Source organism: Macaca nemestrina, chromosome 15, assembly GCF_043159975.1.
Source record: "Macaca nemestrina isolate mMacNem1 chromosome 15, mMacNem.hap1, whole genome shotgun sequence".
Taxonomy (NCBI): Eukaryota; Metazoa; Chordata; class Mammalia; order Primates; family Cercopithecidae; genus Macaca; species Macaca nemestrina.
Window position 1 is genome coordinate 86,966,772 of NC_092139.1, and position 24,637 is coordinate 86,991,408.

Sequence of the window (24,637 nt, forward strand, 5' to 3'; positions counted from 1 at the left end):
ATCTGAAACTGAAACTCTGCACCCATTAAACACTAATTCCCACCCCTCCCAGCCCCTGGTAACCACGGTTCCACCTTCTGTTTCTACGAATTTTTTTGTCTTTTTTCTTTTTTCTTTTTTTGAGATGGAGTCCAGCTCTGTCGCCCAAGCTGGAGTGCAGTGGTGCAATCTCAGCTCACTGCAACCTCTGCCTCCCGGGTTCAAGTGATTCTCCTGCCTCAGCCTCCCGAGAAGCTGGGACTACAGGCGCATACCACCATGCCCTGCTAATTTGTTGTTGTTGTTGTTGTTGTTGTTCATTTGTTTTCTTTGAGATAAAGTTTTGCTAGCCACCCAGGCTGGAGTGCAGTGCCAAGGCAGTGGTGCAGTCTCGGTTCACTGCAACCTCTGTCTCCTGGGTCCAAGTGATTCTCCTTCCTCAGCCTCACAAGTAGCTGGGATTACAGGCACGCACGACCACGTCTGGCTAATTTTTGTATCTTTAGTAAATTTTGTATTTTTTGTATTTTTGTATTTTTAGTAGCATGTTGGCCAAGCTGGTCTCGAACTCCTGACCTCAGGAGTGATCCACTCACCTTAGCCTCCCAAAGTCCTGGGATAACAGACGTTAGTCACCAGGCCCTGCCTCTCTCTACAAATTTGACTCCTCTAGATACTCCACATACGTGGAACTGCACAGTATTTGTCGCTGACTTCTGGCTTTCCTCACCTGGCTATGCCTACTTTGGGGGATAATCTGGGCCTGGGACACCAAATCCCTGTAGCAGGCCCGACTGGGCTGCACAATCAGAACTGCGCGGAAGTTCCCCCAGACTGTTACCCACACTTGTTTAAGCTCTTCAGAGATGCTACCGCCGGGCGCGGTGGCTCGTGCCTGTAATCCCAGCACTTTGGTGGGCGGAGGTGGTCAGATCACTTGAAGTCAGGAGTTCGAGACCAGCCTGGCCAACATGGTGAAACTCCATCTCTACTAAAAATACAAAAATTAATCGGGCGTGATGGCGTGCGCCAGTAATCCCAGCTACTCAGGAGGCTAAGGCGGGAGACTCGCTTGATTCCGGGAGGCAGAGGTTGCGGTAAACCGAGATAGAGCCACTAAACTCCAGCCTGGGCGATAGGGTGATACTCCGTCTCAAAAGAAAAAAAAAAAAAAGTGGTACCGGCCCGGTGCGGTGGCTCACACCTGTAATCTCAGCACTTTGGGAGGCTGAGATGGGAGGATGTATTGGGCCGGGGCGGGGGGGAGTGGGGGATGGAGGCTGCAGTGAGCGGTTGTTGAGTGACTGCGTCCAGCCTGGGCCACAGAGCGAGGCCGTGCCTCAAAAAGAAAAAAAAAAAAAAGCAGCAGCTACCCATCCAGCCACCAGATGGCAGCACGATCCCATGTCCCCCTCGCCGCTGGCTGCCTGGTGCCGGATGCAGTCCTAACGGCGGTTCTGAGCTCCAGGGGCCGGCGCCGCGCGTGCCTGAGGTTCCAGCTGCTCAGGAGGATGAGGCAGGATAATCGCGTGACGGGGAGTTCTGTGCTGTAGTGCGCTGTGCCGATCCAGGTCCGCACTGAGGCCGGCATCGGTATGGTGGCCTCTGCCACCAGGCCGCCTAGGGAATAGGGAGGCAGCCCCGGTGGAAAACGGAGCGCGTCGGTAGTGGCACCGCGCCTAGGAATAGCCTCTGCGCTCCAGCCAGGTTGACCTGCCGAGACTTCGCCTCTAAAACCAGCAAATACCAGGAGGCTGAGGGACGAGGATCGCTGGACCCCGGGAGGCGGAGGTTGCAGTGAGTAGCTGGGATTACAGGCAGGCGCCACCACGCCTTTTTGTATTATTTTTGTATTATTGGTAGAGACGGGGTTTCACCATGTTGGCCAGGCTGGTCTTGAACTCACAGCCTCAAGTGATCCCCCCTCCTCGGCCTCCCAAAGTGCTGGGATTACAGGCGTGAGCCACTGCGCCCGGCCAAATAAGTAATTTAAACAATTTGTTTTTTATTTCAGAAAAAAATAAACTCATAAGGGAGGCCCCCCGACACACACACGGGAAGCAGCAGTGTAAATGGAATGCCCACTGCTGAGGCTCTCCAATGAGTGTCACGTGTGCACATTTTGCCCCTCACAATGCATGTCAGACTATTAATAGGAAGCCCCGCTGGAATACCTCCTGTGGGGTGTATGCAGCAGGCAGCTTTGGAATCACTGTATCCCCAGTGTGATGCCAGGACAATGGCTTCTTCACTAGCTCTGTCCAACCACAGTCCTGTGGTTCTAGGACTCCCTCATAGATGTCTCGAGGTCCATTATTGGGCGAAGGTCACTGCAAACTCAGGGAGGCCCAGGAGCTCACCCCAACCAGCTTCTTTACCAGGTGAGTGACCTCAGCCCTGCAGCTGGACTCATCCAGACCATGACCTCACCCGAAGATGGATGACACCTGACCACCGTCCACACAACTGAGCTGGCCCCAGGTCGACTCCTCCACACCCTGCTTCCAACTGTAACCCTGTCAAAGGCCTTTCTCCCACCTTCCCACTCCTCCTTTTCCTCCCTAGCAGCCCAACCACCATAGATTCACTAGGTGGTTTTCAACTCTTGTAGGCTGCCCTCCTAACCCTAGCCCTGACCTCTGCCCTCCTAACCCCAGCCCTGACCCCACTGCTTCTCAGGAGGCTTTGCCAATCATCTGCATGTTAGCTCCACCCAAGGAACAGGCCTATTTTCTTTTTTTTTTTTTTTTTTTAGGTGGAGTCTCGCCACCCAGGCTGGAATGCAGTGGCTCAATCTCGGCTCACTGCAAGCTCCGCCTCCTGGGTTCATGCCATTCTCCTGCCTCAGCCTCCTGAGTAACTGGGACTACAGGCGCCCGCCACCTCACCCGGCTATTTTTTTGTTTGTATGTTTAGTAGAGATGGAGTTTCACCGTGTTAGCCAGGATGGTCTCGATCTCCTGACCTTGTGATCCACCCGTCTCGGCCTCCCAAAGTGCTGGGATTACAGGTGGGAGCCACCGCGCCCAGCTACAGGCCTATTTTCAAGCATACTAACTGTTGGGTGTGTCGCTTACCTGTGCGTATGACAGCCAATCCACCTAAATGAAGCATTCATGACAACACAACTCCATCCATGTATGTGGCTGACCACATCTCCAAACCATCTTCCCACTGGGGACAAATTCTTGGAGTTTTTAGAGACAGGTTCTCACTCTGTTGCCCAGGCTGGAGTACAGTGGTGCGCCTCAAACTCCTGGGATTGAGGGATCCTCCCACCTCAACCTCCGGAGTAGCTGGGACTGCAGGTGCACACCACCACCATGCGTGGCTAAATTATTTATTTATTTATTTATTTATTAGAGATGGGGGTCGCTGGTTTTGAACTCCTATCCTCAAGTGATCCTCCCACTTCCACCTCCCAAAGCACTGGGATTATAGGTGTGAGCCACCAATCTCACCCAAAATTTTTAACTAAACTAAACAAATGAACAAACAGAAAAGACTCTCAAACCACACACTGTCCTCTCTCACCCAACAGAGACAAGATGTCTATAAACCACCAATCTGTTTAAAAAGATCACCAAATGGTCAGACCATGAAACTGAAAGAATCAAAATAAAATTGTCACTATGCTACCAACGGACAAAAGCCGGGAGCACACGACCAGGGGTCACACTCACTGAAGGTCCCCCACCCTGATTGCCAGTCAGGGGCGGCTTGTGGGTCTCAGAGAGGGCTCACCACCTGGTTGCAGTCATTGGGGACGGAAAGGTAAGTCCAACCCGTGCCACATCAAGGCACAACGACTGTTGGGGGAATGTACCAGACACATAAGGAGATGACTTTATTCAGGCTACTGCTATGGGAAGAAAATTCACTGATGAGGAAGGAGCAACCTGATAAATAAGAGACTCATGCTGAAGGCTGGAGGCGGGGTCTTGGAATGGACAAGAGCAAAGTGCTTCTTCTGGGCTCACTATTTCTCAGAACACAAAGGAAGGGGCAATTTCTCAGCAGCACCATTTCCCCGGAGCCCAGGGCTGAGATGAATTTCAGTACTGCAAGCAGCCTCCGTGTTCTGGTGTGTGGAGGAGTTTGCATGTTCCCAGTGTGTGTTCCCATTGTGTCTTGGTGTTTCTGTGTGCCTGGTGGCATGTTTGTGTGTGTATTTGCAGGGTGAAAGACCACAGATACGAGCCGAACTCCTGTACTCAAGTGCGCCTCCTGCCTTGGCTTTCCAGAGTGTGGGGATGACAGGCGTGAGCCACCACGCCAGGCCTCATGATCTGTTTCTAGCGCAGTGAGTGCATTTTAGGGTGGGTGCCCGCCTCCATGCCTAGTAGGGCGTGGATGCTGTGTATGCCGTCTGTCCGTAGGATGGGTACACTTCTGTGTGTCGGCTGACATGTGTGTCTTAGTATTTAGTCGGCTCTGGCAGCACATGTGCGTGTTGCAGGTTGTGTAAGTTGCTGTTTCTATGTGTCTGGCAGAAGGTGTCTATGGTTGCAGAGTGAGGGTCTCTTGGAGTTTCTGTGTGTCAAAGGGTGTGTGTGTGTGTGTGTGTGTGTGTTTTGCAGGATGAGGTGTGTTCTGTGAGTGTGGTGTGGTGGGTGCAGGGTGCATGTCTGTGTCTACATTTTCTTTTTTTTTTTTTTTTTTTTTGAGACGGAGTCTCAGTCTGTCGCCCAGGCTAGAGCGCAGTGATGTGATCTCCACTCACTGAAAACTCTGCCTCCTGGATTCAAGCAATTCTCCCACCTCAGCCTCCCAAGTAGCTGAGATTACAGGTGTGCGCCACCACGCCTGGCTAATTTTTTGTATTTTTAGTAGAGACAGGGTCTCACCATGTTGGCCAGGCTGGTCTCAAACTCCTGACCTCAAGTGATCTGCCTGCCTCGGCCTCCCAAAGTGCTGGGACGACAGGCGTGAGCCACTGCCCCCGGCCTATCTGCATTTCTGTCTGGTGGTGAGCTATGTGCTGCAGGTGGTGTGTTTGGCGAGTGTGTTTAATGTATTTCTGTCATGTTTCTGTGTATCTGGTGGAAGATGTATGTGTGCAGGATGAGTGTGTATTTTGTATGAGATATATACGCTTCTGACTTTGGTGAAGTGTGTATGTTGCAGGGTTGTCTCTCTCGTGGTTTCTTTGTGGCCTATGGTGTGTGTGCTGCAACGAGTCTCTGTCTCAGTGTTTCTGTGTCTGGTGATACATGTTGTATGTTGCAGAGTCAGTCTTTTTTTCCATTGTTATGTGCGTGTTGTGGGGTAAGTGTCCTCCATAGTAGTGTGGGCTGGCTGTGTGTGTGTTGCAGCGCGTCTATCTCTGTGAGCAGTGGATTGTATGTGTGTGTTGGAGGGTGAGTGTTTCGGTCTAGTGGAGTGTCGTGTGCGTGTGTTGGCAGGTGAGTGGCTGTGTTCCTCTGGGCCCAGTGCTGTGTGGGTGTGTGTTGCAGTGTGTGTGCTGTCTCTGTGTTTCTGGGGTTCTGCTGGCTTTGTGTGTGCATGTCTGCATTTCGGGCTGTGTGTCTGTGTTGGCGTTTCTGAGTCTAGAGGAGAGCGCGTGTGGCGCAAGGTTAGTGTCTGCAGGCCTCTGTGTGCCGTGGGCCGCGTCTGCTTGAAACCAGGCTGGGCCTGGTCCCCACATTCCTCCCACTCCTTTGTGCTCTGTGCTACAAAAAATATTTGCGTTTTCCACGACTCATAATTTTTCCTCCTCAATCGCTACCAGATGTGGGTCCTGTGGTCCCCATCCCCATGGCAACGGAGGTTCCAGCAGCCGCGGTTCCCTTTTGTGGCGCCTGCCCTGGGAGCTGGCACTGCTGTGAGCCCCGAGGGGGTGGGGAGAAGCCGGTAGTGGGAGGCAGGAGGCTGGAGGGGTCCCAGCATCTCCCTTCCCAGCAGCCACTGGGACCCTCCTGGGGGCAGGGGATGGCTGGTGGTGGGTGGAGAGGGGTCCCCTGTTTTGTGAGGCACCCACAGGTAGAGTCTTCGACACCTAGGGGGGTTCCCAGGGAAGGGCAAGGAGAGGTCCCCAGAAAGGCCTGGTCACTGGGACATCCCTGTTCTCTCCAAATCATGCTGGTCCAGGCTGGGGGAGGAGGAATAGCAAGAGCTGAGGGCTTGGGGGGTTTCAGGAAACAGCGGTGTGGCATCTTGATGGTTCTGGGGCGTGGGCACCGCCTAGGCAAGAATGTGGTCTGAGCCCCCGCACTGCCCACCCCTCATCCACACGCAGGCACTGCCCTGCCCTCGCCGAGCCCGGCTGGGCATCTGCCTTCTTGGCCTCAACCCCAGCAGCCCGCATGGCGCTGTGCCGGAACAGAGCAGAGGCTTTCCAGCCACAGGGCCATGGCTGGGAGGGTGCCCAGCTGGCTCCAGGGAGGCAGTGTGGCCCAGAGGCAGGGATCCCACATTCCACGTGCTGCCTGACTGTGTCCTGCCAGCTGCTCTGGACGGTCGACCCAGGGCAGGACACAGCCTCCGCTCAGATGGCTGAGCCCTCTGAAATGGGTGACCAAAGTTGACCTCAGTGGGGCATCTGGCCAGAGGATTAGAGTGTGGCCAGGACGAGAGCCCCAAGTTGCCAGCGTGAGACCGATGAGCACTATGCGGCGGCTGCAGGGTGATCGGAAGATCCTGGCAGCAGGGCAAGACTTTGAGCTGGGCATCAAATGATGAGATGCAGGAGAACAGGAAGAGGCCCGTGGGGCAGAGGCAGGAGGCCGGAGGAGACCGGACAGGCAGGAGCTGGGGGAACTTAGTGTGGGGACAGCAGGGGCCATGGAAGGTGAGGGTCTGTGGCTTAGGAGGGTCACTTAGGAGGCCTGCCCGGGAGGATGAACCCGCTCAGGGTAGGCGGGTCAAGAGCAGGGAGGCCTTGGGGCACAGATGGTCACACATCGAGGGCCAGGCAGCAGGGTCTGGCTTGGGGGCGGGGGATCTGCGCGGGGCGCTCCCTCCGTCTCCCTCAACCTCCCGCAGGAGCAGGCGGGGCTGGCAGTCAGGAGAGTTTCCGGCTGAGGACAAGGAACCCGTTGAGGCAGACAGCAGGGCTCTGTGCAGCAGGAGACCGGCTTGTTTGTGCTGGAGGAGGCCCGGCTGGAGTCAGCGCCCGCGGCCCCCTGGCCTCAGCCTCTGCACCCCCCGCAAGCTGCTACCAACAGCTCTGAGGCCCAAGTTTAACAGCAGCGGCCAGAGGAAATGCCCAGATCCGAGGCAGACCCATCGCCTGTCCCTTTCAGTCAGGGACTCCGCCTGATCTGCCCCCACCCAGCTTTCCTCCCCGTGACCAGTCCAGGATGGGGCAGGCCGGATGGGGCCGCATAAACTTGATAAACAAACGAGGCATGTGGGTTGACGCAGCCCACTTCCACCATGGTCCCGGGAGACCCACGCCAGGGCTCCAGGGCTCCCCGCTGAGATAAGGGGTGGGGGAGAGTGCAGGACAGGTCGTCACATAAAGTTACTTCTGGGGGGGCATCATTGGCCGAAGCCTGCAAACAGGAAGTGATCAGAGCACGAGGGGAAAGGCACTTTATTAAGAAAGCTTTGGCCAAGCCCCCGCCGGGAGGAGCCCATCCTGGGGCACCGGCCAGGGTGGGAGCAGCCCTGCTGGGGGCCTATAAATACATCTCCTCAGGCCACTAGAGTCGCCCCTGGAGGTCCCGCGGTGTGTGGGGCAGTGGGAGGCCATCAAAACCAGCTGACAGCTGAGGGGCCGGGGCTCCGGTTGCCAGGGAAGGGAAGGGGTGGGACGGACTAAGCCCCTGAGGAGCGGAGACCAGCCCTCCTCCCCAGGCTGGGGTCAACCAGATGCCCGGGAGCCCAGCCAGTGGAGGTAGCCCCGGGTTCTGTTGGTAAGGCCAAAGGAGGGACCCTCCAGCCAGAAGCACCAGGCCCTAGCCGGGGAGAGGCAGCCTAGGCAGAAGTGCTTCTGGCCTCAACCAATGAGAAGGTAGCCGCAACCAAGTCCACTCGTGGCCAGTAAGAGGCGGTCTTTAGGCGGAACCCTCCCATCTTTGGCCAATGAGACGCAGCCTGGTCGGAGCGCTCCATAACTTGGCCAATGGGGAGGGAGTCGCCCGCTAAGCGCCCGTCAGGCCTCGACCAACAGGATGGGCCCTTCCCGACAGAGCACACTGCTCCAATCCAGGAGCCGCTGCAGGACCTGAGCCAATGAGACGCCTCCGCTAGCCACGCGGCGCTCGGCCAATAGGAGGCCGCCCGTGCCCAAGCGCGTGGGAGGCGTAGGGTGGCAGGCGGCGCTGCGAAGCTGAGGGAGCTGCGCGCGGAGGAGCCACAGCCTGCTACAGGGTGGGCGCGCTCGCCCTGCCCCCCTCGCCCGCCGCCTCCCTGCTCTTCTTGCGCGGAGGCTTCTGGATAGGGGTCTTCTTCCGGGGCGTCTCAGGCGCGGGCACGTCGGTCGCCGCCTTCTCAAGCCCCGGGGTTTCGGTTGCTGGGGGCGCGCGGGCGGGCGAGGCTGGCGGCACCGAGCGCTTGGCTTTCTGTGGGGGCGCCGGCTTCTCCCTGGGGCCCTGCGCGCCCAAGGCCCCCTCGGCGCGGCCCAGGCTGCGAGTCTTGCCGCGCAGCTCCGCGGCCAACATGGAGGCAGCCTCGGGCGCGCTTCGCGGGGGACCGCCGGCGTCCGTGGGCTCCAAGAGGCTCGGGCCGCGGCCCCGCGCTCGGGCCCTGGGCGGCGAGGGCGCAGCGAGGGCCGTCGCCTCCTCGGGCAGCCTGGGGGGCCGCGGCGTTGGGTCGCGGGTCCCGGGGCTGCCGTGCTCGACCGGCTGCGCCGAGTTGTCGCTGGGCGTCCGTTTTCTCTTGCTGGGGCTGGGCGCGGCCTCGGGGCCTGGCGGCGGTGGTGACGGCGCACGGCCAGCTGCAACGGCGCTGTGCCTGCCGTGGATCCAGGACACCTTAGGCTTGGTGGCGGGGTCAGGTGGCGGCGGTTTCCTGCGCTCGGGCGATGGCGACAGCGACAGGCCCCCAATCTCGCCCCGGGCCCGGGCCGGCCGGGCCTCGCGTCGGGCCACGCGCGCGTACAGAGCCCCGCCGGGCCCCTCCACGCTGGACGCTGACCGCTCGCTGTCGGAGGACGCGGGGAGGGGCATCGCCTCCTCGGCGGACGCTGGCGTGGTCAAGGGCACGGGGGACGGCGCCGGCGCCTCGACAGGAACAGTGGGGACTTCGGGGTCCCGGCTCTCCTCTGGTGCCTCTGGCAAGGGAAGAGCAGGGTGCTCACAGCCTTCAGGAATAGCTTTAGGGGTTCCAACCTCCAGGCACAAACCTTCACCTTCCCTCCTCTACCCATGCCCTTGGCGCTGTGTCACCCTGGCATCCAGACGTGCCTGGCACAGAGCACCAACCACACACGTAGTTCAGAGCCTCAGTCTGTGCGGCTGACTCTGAACTCAGGCTGTGCCGGGAGTGATGGGTGCATTCATTCGACTGAAGCCCAACCTTGGCCTGGCCTGGCAGCCCTGCCCCGACACCTCTCCAGCCTTGGGAGCCTGCATCATCGAATTTGATGCTGGAACGTCCCCACGGGGGTTCCATTATCCTTCTTTTAGAGATAAGTCTTCTAGTCGGGCGCAGTGGCTCACGCCTGTAATCCCAGCACTCTGGGAGGCTGAGGCGGGTGGATCACCTGAGGTCAGGAGTTCGAGACCAGACTGGCCAACATGGTGAAACCCCGTCTCTACTAAAAATACGACAATTAGCTGGGCGTGGTGGTGGGCTCCTGTAATCCCAGCTGCTCGGGAGGCTGAGGCAAGAGAATTGCTTGAACCCAGCAGGCGGAGGTTGCAGTGAGTGGAGATCTCGCCTCTACACTCCAGTCTGGGTGACAGAGCCAGACTCCGTCTCAAAAAAAAAAAAAAAAAAAAAAAGGCCGGGCACGGTGGCTCAAGCCTGTAATCCCAACACTTTGGGAGGCCAAGACGGGCGGATCACGAGGTCAGGAGATCGAGACCATCCTGGCTAACACGGTGAAACCCTGTCTCTACTAAAATACAAAAAAAAAATTAGCCGGGCGTGGTGGCGGGCACCTGTAGTCCCAGCTACTTGGGAGGCTGAAGCAGGAGAATGGCGTGAACCAGGGAGGCAGAGCTTGCAGTGAGCCAAGATCGTGCCACTGCACTCCAGCCTGGGCGACACAGCGAGACTCCGTCTCAAAAAAAAAAAAAAAAAAAAAGACCAAGTGATAAGGCTTCTGAGGTTCTGAGTTGGTCACCTGCCCAGGGCATCTGGGGGCACGGGCAAGGGAGGAGACAGGGCAGAATCCCAGCCCGGCAGGCTCCTTTCTGCTATCTGTGGACCCAAGGCTGCAGGTGAAGGTTGAAGGTGCACCCACATACTCTGTGGATCCCTTCCTCCTGTCTCCTCTGCCACCCCCTACCTAAGCCCGGAAACTTCTCTCTGCCTACTTTCCCCCAGAAGCAACCTGGGCTGTGGCCTACCCATCTCCCCACACCTGTCTCCAGCACTGAACAGCAGAGTCCAGCTCTATGGCCTCAGCTCTGTGGCCAACCCTCAGGTACCAGCATGACCAAGCCCTTCCTCTCCATGCTGCCTGCCCCTCTCCTGTGGCCCGCCCAGAACACAGCTTTTCCATGGGACCATTTTGCTGGGCTGGAGTGATGCCCAAGCAGCGCCTTACTCACCCTCATGGGGTACACAGTACACAGGGCCTTCGTCAGTGGTGTCAAACGAGGAGAAGGAGGCCCGAGAGGACCAGGATGGTGAGGGCTGCTCCAGCCCTGAGGGTGGCTCCAGGAAGCTGCAGTTGAGTGTGTTATCCAGGTCGTGGTGGGCCACTGGGGAAGGATGAGGCAGAGCTGCTAAGGGTCCACTCTGCCCCAGCCAGTGCCCTCATTAGCCCCTGCTGTCACAAATGTTGATGGAGTGACCAAGACCAGCCCTACTCTCAGACTGCAGGGGGCACAGGCAACTCAACAGGTAGGGTGACACTGGACCAGGACTGGAGAATGGGTAGAGGTGAACCCAGAAAAGAAACGAGCAAAACGTGTTAAGGTGCAAGGCAAGTGTGTGCAGCCAGGGAGCTGGAAAAGGTTGGGCTGACATGTTGGGAAAAGGCCAGAAAGGTGGGAGACAGGGCTGAGACAGGCCACCAAGGCCTCCAAGCTCTGTTTTAGGCCCTGCCTTGTGGGACTCAGGGGAGCCTTGGAGCACTTCTGAGCCCAAATGCGCAGTGACAGGGCTGCATTTTTGGTTCAGCCCATCTCAGCAAGCTGCACCCTAGGCCTGGCCTTCAGAGATGCAGACCCCACAACAGGGAGCCCCAGAAGCTGGCTAGCCTGGCCTCCATTCCACAGAGGGATGTGGGGTCCACTCCCACACCTATGTCCCCAGATGCCATGGTGCTAGGTGGGCCAAGGGCTTTTCTTTTTTTTCTCCCTCCGTTTTCTTTTTCTTTTTTCTTTTCTTTTTCTTTCTTTCTTTTTTTTTTTAAACAGAGTTTTGCTCTTGTTGCCCAGGCTGGAGTGCAATGGCACGATCTCAGCTCACTGCAACCTCTGCCTCTCAGGTTCAAGCAATTCTCTTGCCTCAGCGTCCGGAGCAGCTGGGATTATAGGCATGCACCACCACACCCGCCTAATTTTCTATTTTTAGTAGAGACGGGGTTTCTCCATGTTGGTCAGGCTGGTCTTGAACTCCCGACCTCAGGTGATCCACCATCCTCGGCCTCCCAAAGTGCTGGGATTACAGGCGTGAACCACTGCGCCCGGCTTGGCCAAGGGGTTTTCTCAGCTGTTTCCTTCATCTCCCAAGGGTCTGAGCCCCCTTCCCCTCCATCTTTAGAAATAAGTGGGAAAGAGAGGAAAAGAGGGTCCACCCAGGTGGGAGTCAGCACGGAGAGAAGCGGCACACCCCACCCCACCCCCACCCTGTTGGTGGGTGGGGACCAGCCTGCCCACTTTCCAGGAGGATCTCTGGGTACTGCTGGGGATGTAGGCAGGAGGGCGGGTCCTCTCCTTGGGGCAGGGCACTCCCGTGCCCACGCATTCCCCCAGCAGCTCTGGCCGGGATATACAGCATTCTCCTACAGACTGGGGGAGCCTGCAGCACCCCGCTGTCCACACACCCCTGATGCGATCACTCTCGGGGCCAACGCTTCTGACGCACACCCACATCAGCCCGCGCACCTCGACTCCTGCCTTCCTACCCGGCCTCGCCCTCAGCTGCCACACCTCTTACCTTCCCTCTGGTCGCACCTCCTCGCGCCCACGCACATCAACACTCAAGGTCCCCCATTTCCTCACTGAGATCTGGGGCCCCCACACCCATTTCCCAGCAGCGTCCTGCGTCCAGAGGTGTTTCTTCCAGAGATCCCGCGCTGTCATCCTTACCTACGACTTTGGGTAGTTTCTGCCTGCGGAGCGGGATCCGGGGCAGCTTCATGCTGATGCGACTGAAGCGTCCGCATAGTCGGTGCGGAGCCTTCTTCCTCCCAAGCGACAGCTCCCTGCGGGGGCGGGGCGGGACCCAGGGGTGATAGATCTCGGCTAGTGCGGAGCACAGAAGGGGCGGGGCCACGTCCGGGGCGGGGGCGGGGGCGGGGAAGAGCTGGATCTGGGTCCGGTGGCACCGAGAGGGTGCGGCCTGAACCCAGGCGAAAGCGGGGCAGTATCTGGGCTTACCGGCGCGCAGGGTCCTTGCCCCGGCAAGCGCAGCAGCAGCCGAGCAGCGAGAGCAGCAGGCAGACGAGAAGGACGAGCAGCGCGCCCGCGCCCATCACACCCTTGCGCTGGTTGGTCTCTGTAGGGGATTATGGGGTCAGCACGGTTTCTGGCCCCCCCTGCATTCCTTAACGGGACGCCCCTCATCCACTTACCTAGGTGGCAGGCACCAGTGACCGGGTCGCACGAATCCTCGTGGCAGCTGCAGGCCTGAGCACAGTCCGCGCCGTGGAGTCCGGGCGGGCATGTCACGTTACAGCTGCCGGGACATAGGGTCAAGGCAGGCCACAGCCGCCCCCCTAGGATACCCCCTACCCTCACCCCTCACCCGCGGCCAGGGCCCAGGGTCCAGGGTCCCAGAACCCGGCTCTCTCGCGCTCCATTCATCGTCTAGGGTTTGAAGCCCAGCCCTGCCCGTGGCACATATTGGGGTGGTGGATGTTTTGGAAAGGAATGTTGCACAACCAGTTGGGGGGACCTGGGGGATAGGACCCGTGGTGGCCGCGCAGCAGCGCCCACTGCTGGGGCTGACTTGGGTGGGTGGGAAGAGGGGCTGCTGAACCAGACCCTTGGCTGTAAGTGGAGGTCCCTGCTCCTTCTATACCAACTCGGGGTCACCTCAAGAGCCCACTGACGCAAGCTGGACTGGTCACCAGATCCGGCGCTGAACGTGGGCTTCCCGACATAAGGGCAGGAAACTGCCCTCAAAGAGCCTACTGTCACCCCCTATCTGGGGTAAGGGACCAAGGCTGAGGTGATAACCCAGCCCAGGGTGGAAAGGCCACCTCGTCGGCCCCTGGGGTCTGGCTGGACCCTCCTTTGTGGCAAATACAAGCCCTCCACCCCCTCCCGGTCCCAGGGCACTCACTGGGGCCCGTGGACGCCAGGACTGCACAGGCAGCGCCCCGACTGAAAGTCGCAGTGGCCGCTGCCGCAGTCGGCGCATACGAAGGCGCAGTCCTCGCCGTAGGTGCCATTGCTACACTTGGTCTCGCACCTTGGAAAGATGGGAGGAGGCGTCAGCAGAAATGGAAGCAAACGGACCACAGTGCCCTCGACAGAGGGCCTTCATGGGGGAGGCAGGGCAGGGGGCTGCGTGTCTGGGCCGACGGAAGCAGGGCTGCTCACCGGTCGCCGATCCAGCCCGCGTTGCAGCGCGTACACTTGCCGGTGACATGGTTACAGGCATGCCCGTCGCGGCACGGCGGACAGCGGTGGCTGCAGCCCTCGCCATAGAAACCGGTGGCGCAAGGCTGGTCGCACTTGGTTCCGTTCCAGCCGGGCTCGCACGTCAAGCAGCGGCCCTCGGCTACCGTGCACGGCTGCTGGCCCTTACACTGGCCACACCTGGGGGAGGGGTCGGAGGCTAGGGAAGGCTGGGACCCGCCTCACCCCTGCCCCCATCGGCGGCCCGCCCTTCCACCTCCTCCCTCCCTGGCCGAGAGACCGCGCTTACCGGCGGCGACAGCCCAAGCCGTAGAAGCCGGCGGGGCACGGCTCGCGACAGTACTTGCCGCGGTAGCCCGGCTCGCAGGCACACGTGCCGTCCACAGGGTGGCAGCGGCCGCGGAAGCACTGGCAGTAGCGATCGCAGCGCGCGCCGAACGTACGCTCGCGGCACTGACAGCGGCCGCTCTGCTGCTCGCAGGGAGACGAGTTGCAGGCGCACTGGTTGTTGCAGCTGCGGCCCCACCAGCCTGCGTGGCACAGGCAGGCGCCGGTCTGTGGGTCGCAGCGCGACGTGGCGCTGCAGTAGCACGCGCTGGCGCACTGCGCGCCCCACCAGCCGGGCTCACAGCGGCACGCGCCGCTCCGCGGGTGGCACGTGCCATGCTGGCACTGGCACGCATGCTCGCAGCGCGCGCCCCAGCGCCGCGCGTGACAAGTACACTGGCCTGTCACGTCCTCGCACTGCCCGTGTGGGTGGCAGCTACACAGCTCCTTGCAGTCGGGGCCCCAGAACTGGCGCGGGCACTCTGCGGGGGAGGAGCGGAGGGGGTGGAAGGCCCCGGTGCTTGAGTAGGTGCCCCCAGCCAGCCAGAACCTGCCCGCGTCCCGCACTCCAGCCGCCACCTTTGGGGACCCACCCCGAAGACGATCCGACCCCGCCCCACCCTGGACCCCGCCCCATCTCTCCAGGATTCCGCCCCACCGACCAATACCGGCCCGACCCCACGCTCACTGGTGTCGCAGTTGGCACCGAAGTAGCCGTGGCGGCAGCGGCACTCGCCAGGCCTCACGCACACCTCGTTCTCCGAGCACGTCGAGTTGCCTTCGCACACCGCTGTGGACCAGACAGGCCAGAGCTGCTGCGCGTCCTAGCCCCGCCCCCGACCCCGCCCCAGGTACCCGGGATGACCACTCACCAATCCCACACTCGTCCCCTTGCTGCCTCCAGCCAGCGCAGCACGTGGGCACCTGGGAGCTGCGAGCAGAGGGAGGACATCTGAGCGCAATGCCCCTCCCCCAGCCCCCATCTGCTCAGGGCTCCTCTGCAGCCTCCTCACAGACTCCCTGCCTCTGCATTTGTGCTCCTGTCCTAGGGGGGTGGTTACTGAGGTCCTGCCAGGCAATGTGTCTGGCAGTGGAGGATTGCTACAAACAGACCTGACCGCCAAGAACTTTCCAGCCCAGAACCGCCACCCCATCTCACCTAACTCCTTTGTGTCTTCCTCCCACAGCCACTAGGCCTGAGAAAAGTGGCCTTGGAGTCCCAGGAAGGACCGCAGTGAGGTAGCAGCCAGGAAGAGGACCATGGGCCTCAGGACCTGCTCAAACGTGAGGGTCTAGGGCATCCCTCCAAGTGGAGGGCCCGGCCTAATGGGTGTCATGGATCCAGATGTGATATGATATGGCATGACAAGGACAGAACTAGGACTGGCTGGGCCACAGGGACACACCTAGATGCCCCAACCCTGGGGCTGAGCTCCACTGGGGAGGGGCAGTCTCTGGGTGGGGGGTGGCATGTAGACACAGTGAGGTGACCACTTGGCAGAGGGGCTTCTGGAGGGAGGTGGGGTGAGGCCCACCCAGCCACTAGGGAAAGAGCAGGCACATGGGGAGTCCTCCATGTGCAGGAGGAAGGTCAAACTGTGGCAAAAGGGCTCAGGGACCAGGGTGGAGGAAGGAGCTACTAGAGCATCTGTTTATGCCTTTGTTGTTGTTTTTGAAACAGAGTCTCGCTCTGTTGCCCAGGCTGGAGTGCAGTGGCACGATCTCAGCTAACTGCAACTTCTGCCTCCCAGGTTCAAGCAATTCTCCTGCCTCAACCTCCCTAGTAGCTGGGATTACAGGCGCATGCCACCACACATGGCTAATTTTTGTATTTTTTACTAGAGACGGGGTTTCGCCATGTTGGCCAGGCTGGTCTTGAACTTCTGACCTCAGGTGATCCATCTGCCTCGGCCTCCCAAAGTGCTGGTATTGCAGGCATGAGCCAGCATGCCAGGCTTGTTTATGCTGATGGTCTTCCTCTTGTTCCATTTGATTTGGCTTTATAGAGTACACAATGCTTTATAGAGTACACAATGCTACCTCAGTAGGTCCTTTCTAACCGCAGCACTTCAGGAGATCACAACCTCTAAAACCCCGGGTAGATGGGGTATGTGAGCACAAAGGTTTGGAGGCCCTGCCTGAGTGAAGCCATGATGGCTAGAGAGGATTCATAGGAGATGAGCTGGGGTTAGCCCACATTCGGGGGCAGAGGAGGCTGAGAAGGAACCACCACCAAAGCTGCAGGATCCTAGGGTCCCAGCCAACCCAGAACTTCGCCTCAATCCTAAAGGCACTAACAGCCATTCGCACTTTAGAGAAAAGAAGCGTGCTTCTTCACAAGCAGGCTCGGATTCAGTATCTGAATTCAGAACCAGGATGTGGTGGTGGGGGGAGTTTGGAAGGAAGCCTGAAGACCCCAGTGGGATGGGACAGACTGGCTCCTCCACACCATGCATTTAAGGATAGTACGTGCCTGGCACGCTCCTGCCCAGGCTGCAGAAGATGCCCCAACCATTCCCCAGCTAGACAGAATTCCACCCCCTGCACAGAGCACCTGGGCCTCGAGGCCCCTCCTCCCGAACAAGGCTTGGCTCTCCTTCAGGTCAAAGATGGGACCTGGCGAACAGGACCATAAAATCCCAAACTTTGGGGAATCGGTTCAGTGTATTTTCCACGACTAAAACTGAAAACCAGAGACAGGAATACGAAGGCCTGGCTTTTCCTGGCCCCTGCCCCCACGTCTCCACCCACCCAGCCCTGACCCAGGGAGCACCAAGGTGCCCAAATGCAGGGAGACCCAGGTCTGCTGGCCATCACCCACCCACTTGTGTCTGCTTCTGAACCGTGGCCACTGGATGGAGAGCCTCTGCAGGTGTCCCTCCTGTGAGGAGCTTTGCCAGGTGGCCTGCTGGAATTGCCCCGGAAGCACTAACCCCCTTCTGCCCTGGACATGCGGTTCTGTGGCTAGGAGCCCAGTTTTAGGGCCACACTCAGCTGGGTTTGATGTCTGGGTTTGCCACTTGCGGTGTGACCTCAGGCATGGAGCTTAAGCTCTTTGAGCTTCAGGCTCCTTAGCTATATAGTAGGGCTCATGGGTTTGGTCCTACTGTAGGAAGATTAAGAGAGCCAAGATGTTTTTAGCCAGGCATGGTGGCATGTACCTGTAGTCCCAGCTACTCAGGAAGCTGAGGCAAGAGGATCACTTGAGCCCAAAGAGTTTGAGGCTGTAGTGAGCTATGATAGCACCACTGCTCTCCAGCCTGGGCAAGAGTGAAACCCTGTCTCAAAAAGAGAGATAGAGATAGGGGAGAGAAAGAGAGAGAGAGAGAGGGAACCCAGACCTATGAAGTGGTTTGGCACATACTAAGCACAAAGGATCCTGAGGGCAGGCTGCAGTGCCTCTGAGTGCACTTGGTCATCCCTGGCTTAGTGGGCACCCAGGCCTAACCCCAGCAGAGCTAATACCCACCAGCAGGACAGAGTCCATTTGGGTTCACTGAGGACAAGATGCTTTCCTTCTTGGAAGGGCTGGCAGAAAAGGCCAGGTGGTGGTGGCAAGCCGACTCTCTGAAGATCTTACAAAGATGGGTGGGGAAAGATGGCCTGCTGCAGGGCCACTCCCATGCTTGCTCTGTAAGTCGGTAAGACCCTGAGGAGCCAAGCCATAGGCTGGGCCCAGGCCCCTCAGCAAGCAAGACATGCTGTGTAGGGAGGCCCAGTGCCATGGCTCAAGCCTGTAATCCCAGCACTTTGGGAGGCCGAGATGGGCGGATCACGAGGTCAGGAGATCGAGACCATCCTGGCTAACATGGTGAAACCCCGTCTCTACTAAAAAATACAAAAAAGCTAGCTGGGTGAGGTGGCGGGTGCCTGTAGTCCCAGCTGCTCAGGAGGCTGAGGCAGGAGAATGGTGTAAACCCGGGAGGCGGAGCTTGCAGTAAGCTGAGATCCGGCCACTGCACTCCAGCCTGGGCGAGAGAGTGAGACTCGTTCTCAAAAAAAAAAAAAAAAAAAAAGACATGCTGTAGGTTTCTCCCTCATAGAGCATTATTTCTTCTGTGATTCAAACCCACTGTGAGTTCTCACACCTTCAAGTTGGCTCATGGTATCCATACCTATCCATGTTCTCCCCCAAATCCAGGCAGAAAGGTTTCTCTGCCTGCCACACCCTTGAGACCCCACACCTGCCTGGCCCTCCTCCTGCCCTGCCTGGACACTTCTCCTCTGGTTTCTGTCCCCATCCTCAGATCTCTCTTTTGCCCACACTAGCTCCCTCGGGAAGCTCACTGAACCCTGACAACACCTTGGACCCTCCAGCAGGGCTCGCCCGTCAATGCTAGACTTGCAAATCCAACTGCCCAATAGATGACGTCACCAGAGGGAGGCCTCATGGGCCTCATGCTCAACCAGCCCAAACCTGAATTCTTGACCTCCTTGCACCCTGAGTCTTCCTTGTCTCAGATAACCCCTGCCTGTCCTTTCAGGCTGGGAGGCTGAGACCTGGAGAAGCATCTCTGGCTTCTCTTTCTTGTCTACACAAGATCCATTGAGAAAAAAGATGCTGAGCTCTAGCTTCTAAAGGACATCTAAAATGGGATCACTTCCCCTTCCCTGTCCCAGCCTTGTGAGAGCCACCCTCCATCTCCCTGGCTTTTTGTAACTGGCCCCAGCTTCCACCCCCTGCCCCTCAGGGTGTGAAGTGTTTGCCACCTGGCAGCCAATCCTGGTCAGATCCCACCCTTTCTCTGTGCAAAGCCCCAGGGGGTCCCATGGCCCTCAGAGGAAAAGTCCAAGTCTTCTGAGCAGTGGCAGCCCACAGTGGCCTGCCCACCCTCACTCTCTGACAGCTCCTCCGCCAGTCCCTCCTGGACTCTGCCCAGCCCCCTGGATCTTTCCTGTACTTCCACAGGCCCTCTGCCTTGGGAACCTTGCCCCAGACACCCACAGGGCCTCTATGCTCTCCTGCAGGCCTGTGCTCACTCACCACCTTCTCAGCGGGTCTCCCCAGACCACCCTAAAGGAAACAGCACTCCCCAACTCAACACCTCCAGCTCTTGCTAGATGTCTAGACACACTTGCTTTTCTGGACTGTAGGTCTCCTCTGCTACAGGGTCAGGATCTCCACCACAGCTTCCTTACACCAATACAGGCTTGGCACACTGTAGGTGCTTAGGATTTTACTGGCTCTGCACTCTCCTCTCCCCATTCTCCTGCCTCCCAGGAAAGGGAAGGGCTGATGGAAGCCTTGCAAGACGTGGGAGGACAACAAAGGCATGTCCCAGACCCCAGGTGGGCAGGGCCCAGAGTGGCTGCCCTTCCCATCGACGCTTGCCACTCATTGACCATAGCGATCCCCACTTAGCCCCATGAGGGGGTTGTGATCCCTAATCCCATTTTACAGAGGTGGAGACAGGCCCAGAGAGGTCAAACGACTTGCCCAGGTCCACACAGCTGGGTAGGGGTGGCACCAGGATCGGAACCCAAACCCGGGCTCTCGGTTCCTGGAGCAGGAGCTTCCTGGGAGGTCTGCAGACAAGGGGAGCGGGAGCAAAGGGCTCTCAGGCTCCGGACAGTTAGAGCCTGGCACTGGACCCCCATCCCTGGTCCCGGGCCTGCGGGGGAAAGAGGACTGGAGTGAGTAGACAGAGCCCACGGCGATCGCGCCCTCCCCCTCTCCAGGCACAGCCCCGCCTGCCGCCGCCGCTGCATTCCTGGGGCCGGGGAGGCCCGGGAGTCGGCGGCGGCGGCATCGATGCGAAGCAGATGGCGGGCCAGGCCGGCCCCCGCCCCGGAGGCGGGGCTCGCAGCGGGGAGGGGTCTGCGCGCCTCGGGACCAGAGTTCGGAAACCCCGCGCGGCCCCCTCACAGCCCCTTGTCTGCGGCGCCGAGTCCCTGGACTCGGCTTGCCCGGGCTCCGTGGCCCAGGCGCCCCGACGCGACCCAGCTCGGAGCCCGGCGGCCGCCTCTGCGGCTGCCAGCCTGTGCGGCGTCCACAGTCCGCGCCAAGGCGCCCCCACACGCCCGATCCTCACCCCTGCGTGGAGATGCCCTTGACCTTGCTGTGGCCTTTGGCCAGCCCACCGGCTCCCCCGACCCCAGCTCCCAACTCCTGGCGTCCGGGGCTCGGCTGTCTGTCCTCCGTGCAAGCTCCCTGGCTCACCCCCCACTCGCCACCGGCCGGGCCTGTCCCCTGCCTGTCCCACATTGGCTTCCCCAGCCGGTGCCCCACCTTTGCGTGGCCACTTCTTGCACCCTGGTTGTCGCCAGGGTTTCCACATCCTCCCGTCCCCTGTGCCTGTCACAGCCCTTCCACCTCCCGCTTCTGGTACACTTCGAGCGCCGGTTCCCCGACGCTCGCCTGGGTCACAACCCTCCCACCCGCGCCCGCTCTAAGACACGAGTCTGCCTTTCCAAGTCTGGCTTGCTCCAGGACCTCCTGGGCTAGCACCGCTCCTCCTCCCCTGACCTTCCTCCTCACTCCCACTCCCGGCTCCAGTCGGACCAGTGCGGGGCTTTAGCACATGCAGTTCCTTTTGCTTGAATGCCCTTCCCCGGCATTTCCCCGTGGACTTCACAACTCGGCCAAGGATCCCTTTTTTCAGGTCTTTCCTGACATCCCGGATAATGCGTGTCATCCCCTAGGTGCCCACGGCACTCCGTCCTCCCCTCAGGTGACTTCTCGTCCAGGGTACCCTCGGATGCACGGTCGTGGCCCATGGCCGAGGCTGGGCCTGGAACGGAGTCGTGTTGGCGAGGGAAACGAAGGGGCCCACATTTGGCGTAGGGAAGTTCCGGGAGCCCCCTTCCAATGCCGGGTGCCGCCACCCCACTGCCCCGGGCGTCCCTCTCGGCCCCCTCCCCCAGCCAGGCCGGCTCCTACCCGGGAGCACGGCACACGTTGCGGCCGCGAGGGTTCAGTTCCTGGGGCGCCACGGGGTCCGGCAGTATCCAGAGCAGCAGTAGCAGCAGCAGCGACGGCAGCAGCGGTGACGGCGGCCCCCCGGCTCCCCGGCGCCGCGCCGGCCCGGCCCCCCGGGGCCCTGCGCCCTCCATGAGGCGCGGGGCAGGCGCGGGGCAGGCGCGGGGCGGGCACGGGCGCGGGTGCGGCCGCAGCGAGAGCGGCCGGAAGCGGAGTGCGAGGCCGGGCGGGGGGCGGCAGGAGGGGCGCCGGGCCGGGCAGGAAATTCCACATCGGCTCCCTGATCCCGGGCCAGCCGCGGCCGGCCAGGCGGCAGCGCCCGCCCCGCGCGCCAGACCCCACCCTCCGGCCTAGCCACCGCCCCTCCGCGCAGCCCCCGCCCCCATTCGGCCGCTCGCAAACTTGGGGGCGAACTTGGAGGAGGCCCGCCGAGCGCTGCGGGAAGGAGGGGCCGCCCGAGGAATCCCCGGTTCCCGCGCCTTTCCGTCCGCTCCCGAAACATCTACCCAAGCAGCCGCCCCCGCGCGCCCACTGCGTAGCCAGGCCCGGGACAGGAAGGCGGATGGGGGACACGGCCGCGACTCCGCAAGCCCACCCCCGCCCCCAGCGCCTCGGAACCGGCTAAGGGAGTGAGGCCCTCAGACAGCCCAGGTCGAGGCCGAAAGCCAACTCCACAGCACCCCACCGCGAAGTCCTTGTAGTGCTGAGATGTGCGGTCAGCTCCCCCTGCGCACTCCTGCGCACTCAAAACTCGCAAGGGGCGGACCGAGCAGGATGCTTGAGGCCTGTGGTAGACTGGGTCCGGACCCGAGGCCTGGGGGAAGGGGTCTCCGTAGGGACGGATGGGAGAGATGCAGAGGAGGTAGAATGGCCCGGCTGTGGACTGCGGTAGGAAGAAGTAGACAGAAGGAGACCCCCGGGATGGAAACCCTGCAATCCTAGTTGAGGAGTGAAGGGGGCTCGGGGAGTCTGGGCAGTGGGTTCTGCTGGCTGTCGGATTTCCAGGAGAGGTTGGGGCTGGAGTGGGAACTCCTGCATCAGGCAAGGTGGGTAACAACACAAAGCAGAGGGAAGGTGTGGGAAGGGAGCAAGACAGAGGGACAGGCCCTAGGGAGCCAGCAGGGAAGCTGGACTTGGACTGGGAAGCAGCAGGGTGCAGGTCCCCGGGCGGGGGCAACTGGGGCAGACCCACTCTCAGGTCCAAGGAGTTGAGAGCTTGGGCAGGGAGCACAAATGTCCCGTGTGTAGCCAGGTCCTAGTGAGGATGTCTTTTGGGGACTTGGGAGCTGGCAGAAGGCCTGAGCAGGGAGAGGGCACCTGTGTTCTTTGGGGAGCAGGCCACATGCGGCCCACAGGCTCACTGAAGGAGGGCAGGCAGACTCTCTCCAGGTGTGGCCAGATAGCCATGAAAGGTGGGGCTGGAGAAGGGGGCTTGGAGGAGGAGCCACTGAAAGGCCCAAGGCCACAGGCATCACCAGGCTGGTACAGGCAGAGTGGGATGGGGAAGAGCAGGCTCCTCACTCAGCCATGTTGGTGCACGAGGGAGGTGGGGTGGGCTGAAAGAGAAGTGGAACCAGTGTGGACACAAATGCAACAACTTGGGGACAAATAAACAGGCCAACCACTTCTGGGCAGCTCAGCCTGGGCACAGCCCTGACCTCAGCAGTGCCCTCCCAGTGCTGGGGCCCCTCCCACGGAGGATCCAGATTACTGCTCCCAATAAAGGCCAGCAGAGGTCCCAGTGGCTGCAGGGTCTATCCCAGCCCAGCTCCCGGCTTTAGAGGCACTGACCCCCTGGGCTGGAGGGGACACTCACCTCAGCTGGATGGAGGTCATGAACAGGCATATCAAATTCCATCACCTTTCTCCTTCCCCCAGACCTGTTCCCACCCCCATGTGCCACCTCTGTACAGGAAGGGCACCACCTGGATGGTGCCCCCCAATCCCTCAGGACCTCCTAAATGTCTCAGATCTCTGCCCACCCCTGTTTGTCACCCAGAGTAGTCTTCTTAATCTCGCATGTGGCTATCCACCAATGCTCTCAGGACAAGCATCGTCCCCAGCCTCACCTCATGACCTGGTGCATACATCCCTTGCAGTGGATGGCAACTTTGGGTGTCATGGGCAGAGCCCTCATTTGTCCCAGCCACCACTGCACCCCTGGGGGAAGACTGAGAAGTATGGGAGGAATGAAGGATCATCCACGTGGCACCAGGATGTAGAAGGAACCCACAGACAATTGACCACCACACAGGCAAACTGCTGGAGCCTGGAGCCCTGGCCTGCTGGCTTTGGCCAGGATGGCTGCCAGAAGGAAGTGGACCTTGAAGGCTGAGGAGGGTTTTGCGTGAAAGCGGGGACCAGGAGCCTAGCCACACTGGAGAGCACAAGTTGGGTTGCCTCAGCTCAGGGGTATGAGATGTAGCCCTTAGAAACCCAGCTGCGCCCCAAGGCCGACATTGGCAGGGCCAGGCTGCGCCCAATTCCAAGGCACTCTCCACTCCTCCCCAGGCTGTGCAGGACCTCAGTGAGCCCTTCCTGCTCCTGCAGACCAGAGGCCTCCTGCAAACCTGTGGCTGTGGCTGGTGGCTCAGGTGAGATGGTGCCAGCCAGCATGGTGTCAGAACACACTGGAGAGTGGTGGGGCATGTCTGGTGCTCCTTTCCAGAAACCTCTGAGGTCTGCAGGAGCTACTGCCCTGGCCTGCCAGGTGGTAGCAGAGATACAGGAAGTGCTGGATCTGAGACCCACAGAGTGGGGTTCCTACTCTGAACCCCACCCTCGGGAGAAGGGAGATGACACTGGAGTGTGTAGCCATCCTGCCCCACCGGGGCTCAACACCGGGTCTGCTGCCCTAAGGCGATGTCATGTTTCCTCAGGGGTACTCAGGGCCCAGGACAGTGAGGAAGGTCTTCAGGTCTCACACACACCCACATACCACAGCCCTGGAGGCACAGGCCAACTCCGAGGGATTTGCCTCTACTCTCAAGAATCCTTGGGGTATCCATTTAGGAGAGCCCAGAGTGACTGATGATCCCCCCTCCCCATCCCCTCTCCTCCCATCAAGCAGCACACTGCCCCCTTCTCTTCTGGGACAGGATGCCAGCAAAAACACATGGCTGTCCCCATGCTCTGCCCAGTCAACTGGGAGAGGATGGGGCCTTGGCCAGTTACAGCCCTGTCTGCAGGATGGCTCTGGGCACAAGGCCCATAGTAGGAGTCTGCAGGTGCAGACCCTGTGAGGGCATCTAGATGGAAGAAAGCTTCAGGTGGTGCAGCCCTGTGGTCACGCTGGTGTGGACTCACAGCCCATCCATGCAGGGTGCAGGCTAAGCCTGGTGGTCTCAAGAGGGCAAGAAAAGCACCGGGACAGGTGAAAAGGGGAGGGTCCCAGATGCTGTGCCAGTGTGGTCCTTGAGACTGGGTGTCTAAGGGTTACCTGGAAAACCTGTAGCACATGCAGATCCCCTCCCCAGCACACTCAGCTTTAGGAGGTTGGGAAGAGCCGGGCACAGGCCAGAGGGGCCACCCTCCATGCCCCTGT

At 60.0% G+C, this 24,637-nt stretch overlaps 1 protein-coding gene across 2 annotated transcripts; it reads right to left on the bottom strand.

Moving 5' to 3' along the window:
- Positions 1-7,492: 7,492 nt before the first annotated feature.
- LOC105480695 (scavenger receptor class F member 2) lies at positions 7,493-24,141 on the bottom strand. 2 transcript variants are annotated; one of them, XM_011739802.3, is made up of 11 exons: positions 21,055-21,309; positions 15,047-15,105; positions 14,863-14,964; positions 14,137-14,656; positions 13,809-14,027; positions 13,549-13,677; positions 12,836-12,939; positions 12,642-12,759; positions 12,351-12,466; positions 10,644-10,796; positions 7,493-9,196 (listed from the first exon to the last, which is right to left on the bottom strand). In XM_011739802.3, the coding sequence occupies exons 1-11, from the start codon at positions 21,225-21,227 to the stop codon at positions 8,289-8,291; spliced, it is 2,601 nt and encodes an 866-aa protein (XP_011738104.1). In that variant the 5' UTR covers positions 21,228-21,309; the 3' UTR covers positions 7,493-8,288. The 2 variants fall into 2 exon arrangements, with proteins under 2 accessions (XP_011738104.1, XP_070936130.1); XM_071080029.1 differs by lacking the exon at positions 14,137-14,656 and having other exon boundaries at positions 21,055-24,141.
- Between the last annotated feature and the right edge of the window lie 496 nt (positions 24,142-24,637).

What these genes read in the sequence shown, in the direction of transcription:
- LOC105480695 (XM_011739802.3), bottom strand. Translation starts at nt 21,227, where the DNA reads ATGGAGGGCGCAGGGCCCCGGGGGGCCGGGCCGGCGCGGCGCCGGGGA. An exon ending in CCTGGCGTCCACGGGCCCCA is followed by an intron (nt 12,940 to 13,548) that starts GTGAGTGCCCTG and finishes ATGTCCCGGCAG; the next exon opens with CTGTAACGTGACATGCCCGC. An exon ending in GTACTGTGTACCCCATGAGG is followed by an intron (nt 9,197 to 10,643) that starts GTGAGTAAGGCG and finishes TTCCCTTGCCAG; the next exon opens with AGGCACCAGAGGAGAGCCGG.